This window comes from Aythya marila (genome assembly GCF_965140915.1).
Source record: "Aythya marila genome assembly, chromosome: 2".
NCBI lineage: Eukaryota > Metazoa > Chordata > Aves > Anseriformes > Anatidae > Aythya > Aythya marila.
This window is the reverse complement of record NC_139043.1, coordinates 66,559,171-66,576,100: the sequence shown is the minus strand read 5'-3', so window position 1 is coordinate 66,576,100 and position 16,930 is coordinate 66,559,171. Positions and strand designations below refer to the sequence as shown.

Sequence of the window (16,930 nt, the reverse complement as noted above, 5' to 3'; positions counted from 1 at the left end):
ATGATACAAGGGGTCATCTTTTCTGAACAAATTGCATGTAGCAGTGACAACATTAATGGCCTATTCAAAAAAATAATTTAAAAAAAAAAACAAATAAACATTGGTGGACTTCAACTACGAGTAGCATGGGAAACACACTCCTAACAAGGAAGAATTAAATAACTTTTAATCAGACCCCTATGTACACCCCTTAAATTGCAGTGTATTTTAAATTCTCAGAGTAGAGAGGTGGCTGTGGTCTCTAAGTACCAATACACAATAAATGAGAGTGTGTACTGATTCTCACAGTAGCAGCCACTTCATCTCACATGCTCACATTCAGAGAGAAGGTAGTTTGTTCTAAAACACCATCAATATATTGGATGCATTTTTATTTCTACTGTTTCCACCAAGACTGCAGGCCTGCAGAAAAACATTTTTTAGCAACAGAAATGAGTTATACACAAGCTACTAAAACTCTTTGAAAAAGCCACTTCTGCAATCAACTCAATTTCAACTACAATGCCCATTTCTACAAACAAAACATGTTTTTAAATAATTTTGTATTTTACAGAATGAGGATTTATTACAAAATTTAGTACTGTGTGCATTATGCTTCAATGAAACTAGCTATGCTTATCACAATTGCTCTAATATCCTACTGGAAACCATTCGTGACATACAGGGACAAAAATAGTGTTGGAACCTCTCTCAGCTCCAGTATTGCAAAGACTTGTGTTGATTTTAATGGGATTGTTTGTTTACATTTGTAACTGCTCAGAAGACTGCATTATAAGGGGTTCTTCTATGTGTAAATGAAAGCACACACAATACTTACTGAACATGCCAACTTTTACAAGAAACATTACCCAAATAAATAAATTATAAATTAAGGGGGCGTAGGGTGGGGGCATAATAAAAATAAAAAAAGGTTCAAAATACTTGCCCAGGCAATTGTTTCCTAATTTATTGGAAATATTGAAACATAACATCCACTGTATAGCTTGTTTTTCTCAGGGGAAAAAATATCTTACAGACTTCAATGGAAAAGTTATATTTTAATTTAGAAAAACAACATTTTTGGCATAGTTGCATACAAGATATACTGTAATACCAATAAGTATTAACATATCCTGCCAGTCCAGCTAAAGTGCCCGTGTTACTTTCAGGAGCAAGAACATCAATAGTAATTCATTGTACTGGTAGACTTGCACAGAATAGAGGAATGCACAGCCAGAAAATGAAAAACATTGTCCATACATTTCTGAAATTAAGATAAATCTAGGAGACAGGAGGAAAAAAAAAAAAAAAAAAAGAGAGAGAGAGAGAGACTTATACTCTTCTTTGGGAAGATCAGTTTATAAGCGCAGCAAATTTACTACATTCTCAAGCAGATTGACTAATACCCCAAATCTGGGCACTGAAAGCCTGGACTTAATGTTCAGAAACTCCTAATAGAGTCATGAAAAGATTATGACACAATTGTATTTACACTGGCTTTCAAGAATGTTCAAAATGTTTCAATCCTTTTGATAATCTCTGGTAGCAAATACACCCTCACATAGAGCCCAGCTATTCTGCACTGTGACTATTATAGTTGAAAGCTTTGACTGATTTTAAGTGTTGGCTCAGTAAAAAGAAAACTCACAGATGTGTGTCACCAGGAAATGAAATATGGGTGATCTGCTTCTTTAAATGTATGTTTGGATCTTGACACCTTAGAAGTCTGTAAAGTCTTGCAGTTTGACCTGTTCCTGCTATCTTACAGCTCTTACCTCATTTTCTGTGGAAAGGAAAAACTGCAAATAAAAACTCACCTCTGTAACATGAATTAGGTTCATGCAGAAGAAAGTGTGTCTTACAGACAGTAAAGATGAGGTCTATATTGGAATGTCATGCTGTAGGAAGAGAAGAGACAACAGGAGATATGGGGGACACTAGAGATTTTTGAGACCAAGTTTTTTTTTCATTTGTCTGAGTCCTCTCTAATCTTACCAACTGTCAACATCAGCAAGCAATGCTTGAGGCTGAGCTCATCAAAATCACACACATTCCCAAGACTTCAGGTAATGTAATCTGGAATGACTAGGAAACTAGTTTACAGCAGCACAGAGGCAGAGCAAGAAGATTGAAAGCAATGGAAGAAAGGAAGGATTATCTAAATACGATAGATACAGGAGGTGGCAAAAGCCCTGAGAAGCACCTGGCAGCTTTTTGAGACTCCAACCTGAAGGAGGGCCTAATGCCACTGGTCTGTTAGCATCACCAATCCAGTCCTACAGTGCTGCCACATGAGCATTGGCGCTTACAGACACTATGTGATAGCAGCACGCAGCACAGTCTGTGTTCAAGAAGTCTAAAACCTAGAGAACTTGAGAGAAAAATAAGATCTTTGATAAAATAATTACTTTTATATTTATTGCAAATAAATTCTTTATCTTCTGTACCAGGGTTAAGGCTGTAGACGTGTTCTTAAAGGCAACAAGGCAACCCATAGTAAACTCCATACCATCGGATTCATTGCTGATACTTTTTTGTCATTTCAAACTTTATTCCTGAACTACTATATTAAAAAATAATTACAAAATATAATATTGCAAGTCAGAAGCTATTTTTCCACATCCAAGACAGACTTAAATTAGCAGAGAAGTTATTATTAGTATTCAAAGACCACGTAACAGATTTAGAATATGAGGATACACATAGGAAAGCACTTAAATCCATTCTTCAACAGGAAAAGTCTTCCTAACTCAGAGTCTCTAAAGCAGAGGTATGACATATCATAAATACCACTTGGGCATACAGTAAAGGTTTGACTCATTTGTTTTACAAATTGTTGGATTCCACAGCAAGTCTTAATTCAATACGTATTAAAACAAGCCAACTAACTAAAAACACAATTCTCTTGTAAGATCCAAGTTGTTTCTACTTTCATACATCATTTTTGAGGAAAAAATTGTCACAGCTTGAAACAGAAACATGATGACAGTACCACACACTTTTTGGTAATTCAGAAAATTCACACACAATTTTAGCACTCAGCAAAAATAATATCCTGTTTCTTATAGTTATGAACATGTTCTACTGATTCTGAAATGCTTCTGATATCTCATTACAAGACACCTTCATTCAATTCTACAAGCTATGAACTTTATCTTAATACTACTGATAATTTTGTTGTGAATATTATTTGCTAGCACATGTAATTCATGGACAAAGCATTATAAAACAGACAAGTAGAGTGCTTTTTGGATTTGATTAGTTAAAGAAAATTTTTGAGATTCAAAAGCTCTTTAAGGTCATGTCCCTTCTCAGGGCTGCATTTTCCCCCCTAAGGATTTCTTTAAAATTCCATCCAAACCAATTAAAAATAACATAAGCAACGAAGCATATGACATGTCCCCTGGGAGACCTTCCCACAGACTAACAAGAAGTTGCTCTTCCTGAGTTGAACTTTAATGTAATTTCATTACATTGCCTATTCTTACAGAATTGAGGAAAAAGAGACCCAAGGGAAGGCAACATAAAAAACAAACAAACAAACAAAAAAAAAAACTACACTGACAAGTGTACAAAAGCAATTCAGCTCTGAAGGATGTTGATGAGAGGGGAACGACAAGAGTAAGGGCTAACTTAAGTCACAGAAGGAGCTTTCCAGCTCTCTCTTCTCCATCAGCATGAGGGAGTCACAGATGGATGTGGATGGTTCTTAATAAAAAATTCAGTATGAAAAAAAAGCTTGGTTTATCATTCTGTAAGTATACCTTTGGGAATAGTTTCCTTAAAACTGCTAACTTCCTACTTCCCAGAGTAGGAACAAAAATGTTTTAAAAGTTATTATTCTAGCCTTGAAACCGTATCAGTCATGGTATCTTCCCACCTCTTCTTATAAAGAAATGAAACTACCATACTATACAGAACCATGATAGTTTAACAGAAACATTGTACATTCTACTGCCCCGTCCCTGAGAACATCCAAAGAAAATATATTGCCAAGGGAGATATAATATCTCCCATAAAATATCTCATTTCACCTACAACGATTTTTCTTTACTTACAACTTAATAAACAGTATCTTACATTTTATTTAACATATACTACAGCTAAATAATATATATATTTTATGTGTGTGTATATATACACACATATACACACAAAAATAATTCCCTCACCTTCTCCACTGCTTGCAGGAACTTGTGAAAAGCTGGTTTAAGAATTAGTGCAGGATGTGTATGCAGACAGCCATTTTGACAATGTTATAAACACAAAACATTATAAAATAAAAAACAAAATGCAAAACTCCTGAAGGTATCACACAAAACAAGACAAGAAAACACATTTCAGTCACCACTAATGTTGGCCACAGAAGCAAACATTTGCCATCTAAAAAGATATACATTATATAATGTAAAAGTTCTAATCAGCATTTAAAGAAAAATAATGTATACCCTCCAGGAAATATCTAGTACCCACTGCTGTCAGAGACGCTCCCAAGTGACATCACATGGGTGGGGATGCAAATTAGATCTCTATCCTTATTCAGAATCTCAGAATCAAGGAGAGTTATAATGATGGCCAGCAAAATCTATACACTAAGGGCTCAATTCATTTACAAAAGAAAACAAATAATATGTTAATCTATAAAAAGGGACAAATAGATGAGCTTGAAGAGACTTCATGTGTCCTCATCTACAACTTCCTTTCGGCGCTGGGTCCGGAAATGACGCTCAATATTTATTGTTACTTCCCTCTGCAAGTTTCTGCCATTAGTTTTTCCAGCTGTTCTGATCCAAGGGTGCTGAAGTACTTGCCGTGCTGTGTAGCGCTTTTGGGGATCCACTATCAACAGCCTGGCTATGAGGTCTTTTGCTGCTATTATGAAAGAAAGAAAAGAAGAAAAAATAAAATTGGTGGTTATTCCTACACAAAGCATCTTTCTAATCTTTCTTACTAGTTTTACAGTAACATTTTTTTTGTGGCTATCCCCAGGAAATATTTTAGCAACTAGATTTAGAACTAGTGACAGATGTTAAATCTCCACACCATTTTCCCCCAAAGAAAGAGAAAAGGGAAGAGAATTCAATCTTGAAGGAATGCTGAAGGCATGCAGCTAGGTGTTCTGATTCACAGGAACTAGCAATGGGAATCTTATACCTCAGAGCACAACAGTCATAGAACTCTGTTGAGTATGCTCTTTAAAAGATCTTATAAGGAGACAAGGGTTTTACTGTCTGATTTTGAAGACTGCAGAAAAGATACTACTAGCCTACAAGAGGGAAGAAATGACCCCACTGATCTCAATAGAAAATTCACACTGCATTCTGCAGAGAAAAGAATTAATTTTCATCTCTTGAGATTTTTTTAAACACATCTTTACAGAAAGGTAACATAACACTGGAGGTAATTTTGGTGCCTTTTTTCCTACAGAGATAATTCTTACAAGTCAGCTGAGCAAAATTTTTTTCTTGCCTTAGAAAAGGAACAGTTACATCAATCAGTCCTGATATTCAGATTCACCATGACTGATACCACCAGAGGACTAAATTGAGATCTAAAGCAAATACGAAATCATCATATAAAACAGACCTGTAAGACATCCCAAAGTTAACGGACATCTCTGTCATGAACAAAAGGCAGCTTCTCTGTGTCCAAGCCACTCCAGGGAAGAGCTTCTCAGAGCTGGTATACATGTTGAATCTTACTGTGTTGGGTCTGTCTGGGATGGAGTCACCTTTCCCTGCAGCAGCCCACACAGTGCTGTGCTCTGCACTCATAGCAGGAAAAAGCACTGATATCACTCCAGTGTTGTGTCTATTGCTGCATAGTGCTGGCACAGCATCAGGACTCCCTCCAAGTCCCCAAGAGCCAGCAGGCTGGCGGTGGGCAAGTGATGGGGAGGGGACATTGCCAGGGCAGCTGACCTAAACCAACCAAAGGGATATTCTATAACACCTGATGTAACACTCAAGAATAAAAAGGGGGGCTTTCGTGGGGGAGAGGGTTGTCCTCCTGAACAACCGCTACGTTTTTTGAGGTCCTGCTTCCCAGAACAAGGCCAAACATCACTTGTTGATGGGAAGTAGAGAATAACTTTTTCTTTCTCTCTGTGCTTCCATGCGGCCTTATAGTTTCTTTTGTTTCTTTTTCTCCCCATTCCCTTTCCCTTTAATTAAATCATTCTCATCTCAAACTTCGAGCTCTTTGTGTTGTATTTTCTCCCCCTTCCTCTTTGAGGAGGGGAGGGAATGAGAGAGCAGTTGTGGTGGAGCTCGGCTGCCCACCCGAGTAAAACCACCACACTTACCTGCAGAAATATTGTCCCAGTATGGGGAAAGGAACTCATAGTGACCCAGCTGTATGATTTGAAACAGCTCTTCTTGATCACGTTCCTGACTGCGAAATGGGGGAAAACCGCAGAGCAAAATGTAAAGGATCACACCAGCTGCCCACATATCTACTTCGAGCCCATAGCCTAAGGAAGAAAATACAAACCATGGCTAAACATCTTTTACTAAGTCTTGTTTTAGAAAATAAACAAAAACAAACAGCAGCATCAACAACAAAAAACACAACTCATGACTGGTAGGAGCTGTTTCTTTTTTCATTTTCTTCTCTACAAAACAGAGAAGCTTTGTTTAGCTTCTTAGAAAGACAAGGTCAGCAGAAGAGTAAGTGGCTGGTACACCACTTCTGCAAGTGGATCTGCTCTGTTAATACTCACAGCTCTCACACAGCGCCTCTCTTCTTCAACACGTTTCACAATCACTGTCTGTCTTACAAGGCCAATGTCAACAGGAGACTAATTGAGAAAACATGGGGCATATTTCTAAAAGTTTCTCTTTTTTTAAAAAAAAAAAAGCACTAAGAGTGCCAAGTTTCCATTGAAGTTGACTATAACTGGAGATGTTCAACCCAGCTCTACAGAACAAGACACAGAAATAGCTTTTCTTGAGTCATCAAAATCTTACTCCTTTCCAGGTCTGAGTCTTTTTGGATACGAAATCAACAAAATTCTCTCTGATGTGAATGATGCTTTGGCTTGTTACATGTATTTAGCATACACGTTCACCATCCTCTTGCATCAGAGGGCCTTGGAAAGTTGTTTGGTTTACAGTCACAAAATGGGAGTGACTATCCTGAGGTTGCAAGACAAACTTTTGCTTATTTCACCACTTCAGCAATTATTTTCTATGGTAATTTAGTAAGTTGCTTGCTTGGAAATCACAATTATATCACATAGACAATAATGTAAATATGACTGATATCATGCTTGTGTTTGTCAAAAGCTAAAAGGTTTTCTTTCCTTTCACTGATTTTGCTGCTAGCCAACCTCCTACCCTGTAAAGACATATCAGTAGGATGAAACATTATGGAATATGTCCATGATTAGAAAGTTAAGAGCAATTGGATGATTTACTAGAAATTATAGATGTATACACTCACCCTTCTCAGCAAGTATCTCAGGGGCAACATACGTTGGTGTTCCACAAACGGTAAATATAGGTTTTGTAACCAGCTTTGCAAGGCCAAAATCTGCTAGTTTCAGTGTAGTAGATTTATCTGCATTATGCTGAACCTACATTCGATGAAATATATATTTAGTCCACATGCATTTTTAGATTGCAAAAGATAAATGAAATAGTTAGTAATACAGAGGAAGAGGTTCTAATAATGGTACCATCAACCAAAACAAAACGAAATGGAAAACATATTTTGATAAACAGTATTCAGAAAGTTTACTCTTCTCCATGTACCAAGACAGCACATGTATATAAGAGAGAAAAGTAATACTGAAAAAAGAAAATTTTGCTCTTCAAACTCTGGCACACTAATTTCAAAGAAACAAAAAGGAGGAAGACCAAAAATAAGGGAGAGTGAATTAAACATTTATTTTTCACCTTAGGAAAGCAAAGGAGAATGTTACGGGCCTCAACTTGTGCATAAGGAGGTTTAGACTGGACATCAGGAAGAAATTCTTTGTGGGGAGGGTGGTCAGACATTGGAAGGGACTGCCCAGGGGAGTGGTAGAGTACTACCCCTAAATACCCCTTGAAGTATGTGTGGACACAGCACTAAGGGACATGGTTTAATGATAGGAATTGTTAGGTCAAGTTCATGTCTGGACTTTGTTGTCTTGAAAGTCTTTTCCAACCTAGATGATCCTATGATTTTATGGTAATTGATATTGCCACGTATGCCACTGACTTTACAGTGTCACTTGAAGAGTGTAACTGTTGAGGGATTTTTTGAAACAGCAAAAATCCCATGGCTTGCTGTAGCTGAGCAAACCAAGCTACCAGGGCAACTATGAGAAGTTCCCATGACAGTGTTCCCACATCGCCCAATTGAGGAATTCAGGAAAATATTGTTACCAGTAGCTGGCCTCAAGGACAAGGTCTATGTGACTGCTAATCACAAGGGGGTTGTTTTCTTGCAGGTAGGTTTGTTTTCTTCTAGTTGTTTGTCTGAGTGCTTTTGACCAATAATCTTGTGTGAAAGTTAGGCTATTCGGGCAATAAAATGAAGCTTGCTGATCACTCATATTGAGTGTCCCTGTCTTCCTTCCATCGACAACATGTAACTCCATCACAAAGGTCAAAAAAAAAAAAAAAAAAAAAAAAAGGAAAGAAAAAAGAAAAGGGCTTTATTTTCTTTGCAGAAATGAATCCAACGAATCATCCTTGTAAGTGTGCCTTTCCATCAGTTCCTATCTCCTGCATTTGTGTGTAAGGTAATCAAAACACTTGTTCCCATTCTAATGTTGTATACACGTGTCTTTAGCATTAATTTGTAATGCAGCTAATGAAACATTATTTTAAGAAAAAATATTGAAAGATCAAATCATTAATAAGATAACAGGGTAGTTAAACACATCACTATTCTTAAAACTGGTGACTGATACTCAAATATTCTTTAAGTAAAAAATGTCATAAACTTGCTTCTAATGAGAAATTATCTGTCTCTAACTAAGGGGAACAGACCAGCATCTAACATGAATATAGGGAAACCAAGAAAATCTGCACTTGGTTTTTGAGCAGACAAGCCAGAATACGAGGCGACAGGCATACTTCACTCTTTAACATATCATTCTTTGCCATCAGGCAGTGCTTGAGACAGCCAAAAATTCAAGATGGTCTCTATTACAAGACAACTAAGAACACGGATGGGACAAGATTTGCGCACCTACATTACAGCCAACTACTTCCCGTTTATCTTCTTTATGGAAACTACAAGCACTCATCCAGATTTGATTAAGCGAGAGTTTTGTGATTTTTTTTCCCCTGTTTTGAGAAAAATGTGTTTGCCACCATGAAATTGAAAATAAAAGTTTCCTATGACCACACGGACAAAAATTCTGTAGGACAAAACTAAAATGCAATAGCTATCTTCTCTTCTATTGCATTAGTCAACTTCATGAGGATTTGTTGTCATCATTCACTATGTACTCAACAGCTGACAAAATGAAAAATGACAAAAGTAACAGTTATTTTCTAGAACTGCATCTATCCACAAGATTTCTATTCTAACTATATGGTTAACAGTGGTAGAATGCTACAAAACCTCATAATTGAAACATGCTTTTTTAAAAAAATAATTTATTTACGTTAAAGAAACTAGTGAAGGGAGAAATCCTGGTCTTAATCCCAACCCACGAAAGCCATTAGGAAATGTCTGGTCATTTTGCTTGATGAAACACACTGGTGTACTTTTCACATAGAAGCCAAAGTCCTAACCTCTCATCAGAGCACAAGGTAGCAATACTGTACCACGTGTTCTTGAGGATAAAACCACTTAGCTTTCAGTTTACTTGACATTTTAACAGGTAGGAACAGTATGCAACATGGGTGTATTTTTACAGCTCTGTGACAACCGTTTCAAAGCCAGTGTGTAACCTGTCGGCATGCCTGAAAACCTCAGCCCAGATCTCCTCAGCCTCTTCACTAACAACTCAAAGTCAGCTCAGATCAAACAAGCATTCCATTCCCTTCATCCCAAACTTTGCAATTTCCAGTCCATCTTTCCATCACCTGGCAGCAAAAACAGCAGGCAAATATGCATTACAGAAAGAAAAGCCGCTCAGGTTGCTTGTATTCCCTCTTGAGGCCAGAGCTTTTACTCACAGCAGTATCACAGAAATCTACAATCTTCCCAAGAGAAATCTAGCCTTTGACATATCCCACATACTTTGAAATGGGACAAACAAAGCAAAAAATAGTAACGCTAGAGGATCATCCCAGCTTTATCATGACACCTGTTATAGCATCTGCATTTAAGACTACAAAGATTGGTTCTAAAAGTTCATTCCAAAAGAGCTCCCCTTACCTGCCTACAGAGCTAACTACCACGAAGAAGAGCAGCATCCATCCAGCATATTTTGTCTGTAGACACCCAGTTTAAGCCATACAGCTAATTGCATGCATCATCTGTAAGGGAAGCCAGCATCTGGTAGTCCTGAACCAGGACAGTCAGAATTGTTTGCAGGATAGTCAGAATTGATAGCAGGATACCCAAATACTGTTTATGGATTTCTAGCTATAGCAGCCATACACCTGAAAGATTATAATATACTAATACAAAGACAAGTTCATCTTCAAAAAGGGATAAACTGGTCTTTTTTTTCTGTCTGTTGATGACTCCCAGGTGCTTGTTTTCATATCTACATTGTGAAATCCAATGTGTTTAAGATGTTTTATAGCATTAATATTCCTCTTTATGCATGTATGTATGGAAGTACAGATTCTACATACAGACATAATGATATCAAGCTAGCCCATGCAACTTTTTGCATATTAAAAGGAGAGATAGAAAGAAAGCACTGCTTCTACATTTGAGTTTCAGACATCCCTTGATGGATAGTAGCTAGAATAATCTCTCTATAAAAGAAATCTTATAGAAAATAACCTGCATAGGTTTAACATACTGAGAGCTCCTGATAGGTAACTGGTTAAATAGAATTTTAACTCAAATGCACTTGGAGACCTTCAACAGCACTTTATCTATTTGTAAATAGGGTCACAAAACCAAAGTTTATTGATAAAAGAGCTACACTTGAAGTTCTCATACACATTTGAAAACTTGAAAGAAACGAGAAAGGAAAAAGGTAAGGAAAAAACTCAAATGCATAAAAAGCTGCAACACTTATAAAGCCCAGTTACCATATTAGCATTTTGGGGAAGAGTACAAGAAAATGAGTTCACAATCACAAATACAAAAATCTACACCATGAAAAAAAAAGATGTGACTCTGCATCTTTTACTGCTATAACCCGGAAGAACAGCCTCTACAGTTTGAAATTAATTTCTGACTCACAGAAATGCCACCACCTGTGGAATTAAACAGTCCCTTAACTAAAAACCTTGGTGGCAAATTCTACTCCTCCTATGCTCTTCCAGCTAGCATTAAAGTAGTGACCAGCTTCTTCTGTGAGGCAAATATACCACATCACTCAGTCTTGGTAGCAAAGATACCTCGCTAAACACCTCATCCTATGCCAGTTGATTCCATTAGTGGAAAGGGAGGACTTCAGAGCAGCTGTCTTCACGCCACCTGTCAAACGGATTTTGTTTTGGTAGTGCAAGTCTTCTGCTTCATAGCTACACTGCAAGGAGTCTGAAAGTTGTGGCCAGGCACAGTAATGAAATTGGGAGAGGCAGATGAAAGGCAAAAAGGATTTAACGGTAGGCTGCTACACAAGTCTGTAACTAGAGGACAGCAAACTAACAAAAACAGATTTTCAGCTCTGCGTGAATAACCTTATAACTCACTAGACATCAAAGTATCTTTCCACCTTATCCTCTGTAGAGACAGAAACATGGTTTCCCTTCTTTCCCCAGCTGCTTATTTTCCAGTAAGTTCAAGTCATTAGGAGCAAGCCTAGATTCCCACAGAAAATAGGAAAGTCTTTGTCTAGACTTACAGTAGACAAAACATATTCCCTTAGGAAAACAGGCTAAGGATCCTTTCTCTGCCGGTCTCCATTTGCTGGGAAGGTTTAAGAAATATGGAAAAAAAATGGTTGATAAGAAAGAGAAAGGACAGGATTCACCGGACCAAAAGACCCCAAAGTAGTCCAAATGAGTCAACAGCCAAAAACCGATTAGATTGGATATTACGAAGAGTTTCTTCCCAGATCAGGTGGGTAGGCATTGGAACAGGCTGACCTGGGAAACTGTGGAGTCACCATCCCTGTAAGTATTTAAGAAATATGTGGATGTGGCACTTTGGGACATGGTTTAGTGGTGGACTTGGTTAGGATGATCTGGAAGGTTTTTTCCAACCTAAATAGATCTATGGTTCTATGAAAAAGTATGAGCCTGTTTCTGTTCTCTGATCAAAGACAGCCTAGGGAGACTAATTCAGACAAACATCTGTGGTGTAGGAATGTGAAGTGAAGCAGGAGGTAGCTATCCCACAACAAAGGACAAAGTGGAGACACCACAGGATGCAAACACTTCCAGAAGGCTGCTCCAAGCCCCCGGCCCACCAACAGTGGATGAGCCCATAAACTTGCTTCAGTAACATTTGGTACTGTGTAGATCTGGCCAACACTAAATTAGTGGCAGCTGTCCACGTTGTTCTGTTATTACTGCTCCAGTCACTCTCAGGAGTCAGAGAAAGCATATTAAAATTTCAGAAAGCCATAAACTTGCTCACCTGTATTTTTAGGGATGATTATTAGATAGCAGATGAGCTATTCAATAGTATCAACAACTTACAAGCTCACATAGCTTGTTGAACACAGTAACTTTTCAAAAAGAAGCATCACATAAACAGTGCGTAAACATGGAATTCAGTCATTTAACAAGCAAGGTGAAACCAGAAGAGGTATCTTTTTCTTGTTAGTTCTGGTAATGCTGTTCTATGTTTCTGTAATTCAGCCAGAGCAGGCAACACAATTTCTTCAGTGTTACAAAACTTTGCTCACCAGTATGTTCTGCAGTGCTGCGAACTACATGTGAAAACCATCAGGTGAGACCTGGATCATATGTCTCTTTTCACTTAACTGCAGCACTGAAAAGATTACATATTATGCAGAGAAACAAAGCATCTGTCTCAGGTGTTTCATATACAGCAATTTATTTTCTGTCAAGAGGAAGGAGCAAAGCCTGGCTTACAGTGAAAAATTAGCTTCTGGTAGAAATCCCTTCAGTTCTGAGTGAAGTTTTGCTCAAACAGCAAAACAAGGCATGCCAGGACCCAGAACCACTTGCATTCCCCATCTTTTATTTATACAAACACACCACATACCAAGGATTTTCATCAGACTAGGCAGAATGCATAGCAGGACCTAGTATAGATGCCATTGGTTAGTCAAAAGGTTTGGATGCAAATTCTTCAGACCCAGCTGTGCTCAACCTCTGTATGTCCTTTCTCCAGAAATACAGATTTATTTTTTTTTTCCCAAAGTTAATTGCCTTAAAGAACTGAATGACATATAGGTCTAATAATCTGTTAACAATTTTTTGGTTATGATCTTCCACCAACAGAAGAAATTAGGTCTGTTAGAGTCAGGCAGATATTTGGTAACTCTGCTCAGAAATTTGGAGCACTAGGAGAAGAGCATAACAAATGATTGGCAAGGGACAATTGCTTACTTTCACCCTGTTATAATCGGTGTGTTAACCAAGAGTCAATATTGGAAACACTTCTACCCTATCTTACACGTGAGTAACTTCACTGACTTCAGTGCTGGATGCAAGGAATGTAGCCTCAGAAATGTGTTGGAAAAGAGAACTCCTTAGCACAATGTGAATATGAGTTAACTTTAGTGTTTGGTGTTATATTTCACCAAAACGTCTGTATATCGCCATCAGCTTATTTCAGATAAATGCATTGTACTTCTGCTCCTAAGAAAGTAAAATTGTCACAGAACTGTAATCACTATAGTAGAGGATTGCCACAGTGGTCGGCAGTGGACACGAAGTCCATCAAATAAGCGGAATTAGCAATTTTAATAAATTTTGGTCTGCAAGGAAAACACCTGATGATTCAGTGCAAAACATTCAAACCTGTGTACCAAGAAGTCAGATGATAAATAGTATGCCTGATTCCCAGAATACAAATGCTCACTGCCCCTGAAAGCCAGGTCATTTCCATTTGAATTTCTGTTTGCAAGCACTGTGATCTACAGCCTAGAGCAGATCTACACAGAGTAGACTGTCATGCTAATTTCAAGATCATATTCATTTTTCCAAACAGTACTGCCACAGTACATTCTCTTCACATATTATTTGCTTAAAACTATTCAAAGAACCATAACAAAAATGAAAATAAATCCCACTCCTGCAAATATAGAGTGTGTTTGCCCATACTTACCAAAAGGTTCTCTGGTTTGAGGTCTCTGTGGACGATGTTCTTGCTGTGAATATACACCAGGGCTTCAAACAGGTCAGTGATCATGACAGCAGCATCATGCTCTGTGAACTTCACACTTTCTATGATTGCATCAAATAAGTCCCCCCCTGGGACATACTCCAGGATTAGGTAGATCTCAGCCTCCGTCTCATATACTTCAATTAAGCTTACTATATTAGGATGAGAAAGACTCCTAATGATCAGAATTTCGCTTTCCATCATGTCCTCTTTCCCCTTCAGCTTGGATTTATCCACAATCTTCATGGCATAGATCTGATTAGAGTTGCAGTGGCGACATTCCTTCACCACTGCAAAATTCCCATCCCCAATAGTCCTGCCAATCTCATAGTGGTTTTCCACATCAGTTCTGTTTTTAATGGCATGCCTCCGGCTTGTGTTTTCCAGTCCCAGAGCCTTGTTTTCTTCTTTATTCATTCTGCGCTCTCCTGTTTTCTCTCGTCGAGTCATGTCATTCTCTCTGTGTATATTTCTCTCTCTCCTGGCACCCTCCTCTTTAGCCCTTTGACCCTCTCTGCTGTCCCTATGTACTTTAGATGGTTTCTCAGCATCTCTTGGAGTGTCTTTTGTTAGCCAACCATTTTGATTAGTTACACAGCTACTTCCATTTTCTTCCTTCACTTCATGAGTTATTTGCAGCCCTTCCACAGCATTCTTGATTTTCACCACTTCTTTCTCGTGGTTTTCATGTTTGTCTGGATTTCTTTCTATCTCAATGCTCTTTTTTTGCTTTTCCAGCCCTTCATTAACTTTCCTTTGTAGAGGTTTCCAGGTCTTTCTGCAGCCATTCTCTGTCCAGCCAACTTCTTCACCTTCTAGAGGAATTTCAGATTTTCGGCTATTCCTGATTTTTGCATTTCTTTCTACCTGATACTTCTGACATGCACCTGCGTCCAGGTCTGTGTTCTCAAATGAAGTCTCAGCATGCCTTTCCCTTTGTAATTTTTGCCTCGCCTGCCTTTCCTGTTCACACTTCTCACACCTCACTACTTCCACTGTAATCTCTTCTAATCCCTTCTCAGGGCTCCTCTCTTGCTTAAGGTACCTCTCACTTTCTCGGGTTTTTCTAGGAGGCCTCACTCCTTGCTCACCATCCCAACTCTCTCTAGTCCACTTTTTTTTTGTTCTCATTTTCTCTTCTTGCTTTGTCTTGGCTTGACTTTTTCTAGCTACCAGTCTGGGAGACATAACATCACCGCAATTCTTGGCAATCTCTACCTCATCAAATCCACTGTCCACTTTTGATGCTTCATCATACAGCCTGCTCTTCAGTTTTTGGGACTGCTCCTCATCTTGCTGAATTGCACTGACAGCATAAGGATTTTCAGGACAAAGTTCTTGTATTGCCACTTCCAAGTTCTTCAACGTAAGGGGCTCCCTCCCCATAGCTATGAATGCATTGCCTTCCCTGAAGAAATCAGAAACACTTTGGATTTCTCTGCCCCTCAGACTGTAAAGCTTTCTCACATGGTCATTCTTCCAGCGTGGAAATCCCAGAGCTTCTGAAATGTCAGCCATCAGCTGCTCAAGGGTCTGGACAGATCTCCTGTTCAGAAGCAAGGTTATCTTTTTGAGTGTATGCCTGCTGGGTTTCACCACTGTAATAATCGTTGGCTTCAGAGAACTGTGCTCTGAATGTATTGTATGAAAACCATTCCAGGGATTAAAAAATGAAGACCTATAGCTGCTTGCATTCACACATTGTTTTCCACAGTTTCCACGACCAACCGGAGGACAAGTCCCATGTAGTTTCCTCTCTGTTACTTTTGAGCTTGCACTGTGAGATGAGTGGTCAAACATGCTTCGGTGTCCTAAAGCAAAGAAAGATCAGGCACATTATTCGTTGTCCATCATCAGATCTTTCGGAGTAATAGTTTTCTGTGTATCAGTACATGAACACAGGGAGTAAGGGTACTTTCAAAGAACTTTAACTGTCCTTAAAGAGTATCTCCATATTCATGCAACTACAAACATGGTGAGAAAATACATACTTAGGTTTGAAAGAAAATAAGTAAGTAGTTAGTGAAAAAGAGAAGTTATTCAAAAAAATACACTGGAAACAGATTTTTCTCCTAACTGCCTTCATCTGTTAGTCATCTCAGAAAAAATGGGGTTACTTGGACTAGGACTGCATCCAGATTGTTTGACATCCTGGCACAAACCTACCTTCCATGAACTCACTTGATACCTTTCTGATCCCAATTATAATTTTGGCGTCACTAAACTCTGCAGCATCAAGTTCCACAATTATATTGCATGAATCAAGATAAATTAATTAATCCTGGTTTTGAATTGCTACCAGATGGGTGTGTGCAACCTTATATTCTTATAAATAATTACCTCCCCTTCGTGTTCCCTAGGCCATTCATTAAGTTTCTAGGTTTCTATAACAACTTAAGTAAATAAGATTTTTTTTTTTTTTAAAACGTAATACATGGTTACGGCCAAGCTATCATGAAATTCAGTCTGTAAAGACAAGAATAAGCTAAGAATAATGTCACCTTAAAGTACACAGATCTCTTGTACTTATTAAAACTTGGTTACCACACAATTCTTTTCAGCCTCAACAAGTAACCTT

The 16,930-nt window shown here is 38.2% G+C and overlaps 1 protein-coding gene across 1 annotated transcript in view; it reads right to left on the bottom strand.

The window, feature by feature from the left end:
• Window positions 1–462: 462 nt before the first annotated feature.
• DCLK3 (doublecortin like kinase 3) overlaps window positions 463–16,930 on the bottom strand; it is a 32,259-nt gene continuing 15,791 nt past the window's right edge. Inside the window, exons 2-5 of the mRNA XM_082752119.1 lie at window positions 14,296–16,163; window positions 7,423–7,555; window positions 6,284–6,451; window positions 463–4,851 (exon numbers count right to left, since the gene is read on the bottom strand). Of these exons, the coding sequence (XP_082608245.1) occupies window positions 4,655–4,851; window positions 6,284–6,451; window positions 7,423–7,555; window positions 14,296–16,163 (2,366 nt within the window). The 3' untranslated portion in view covers window positions 463–4,654. The remainder of the gene's footprint in view (window positions 4,852–6,283; window positions 6,452–7,422; window positions 7,556–14,295; window positions 16,164–16,930) is intronic.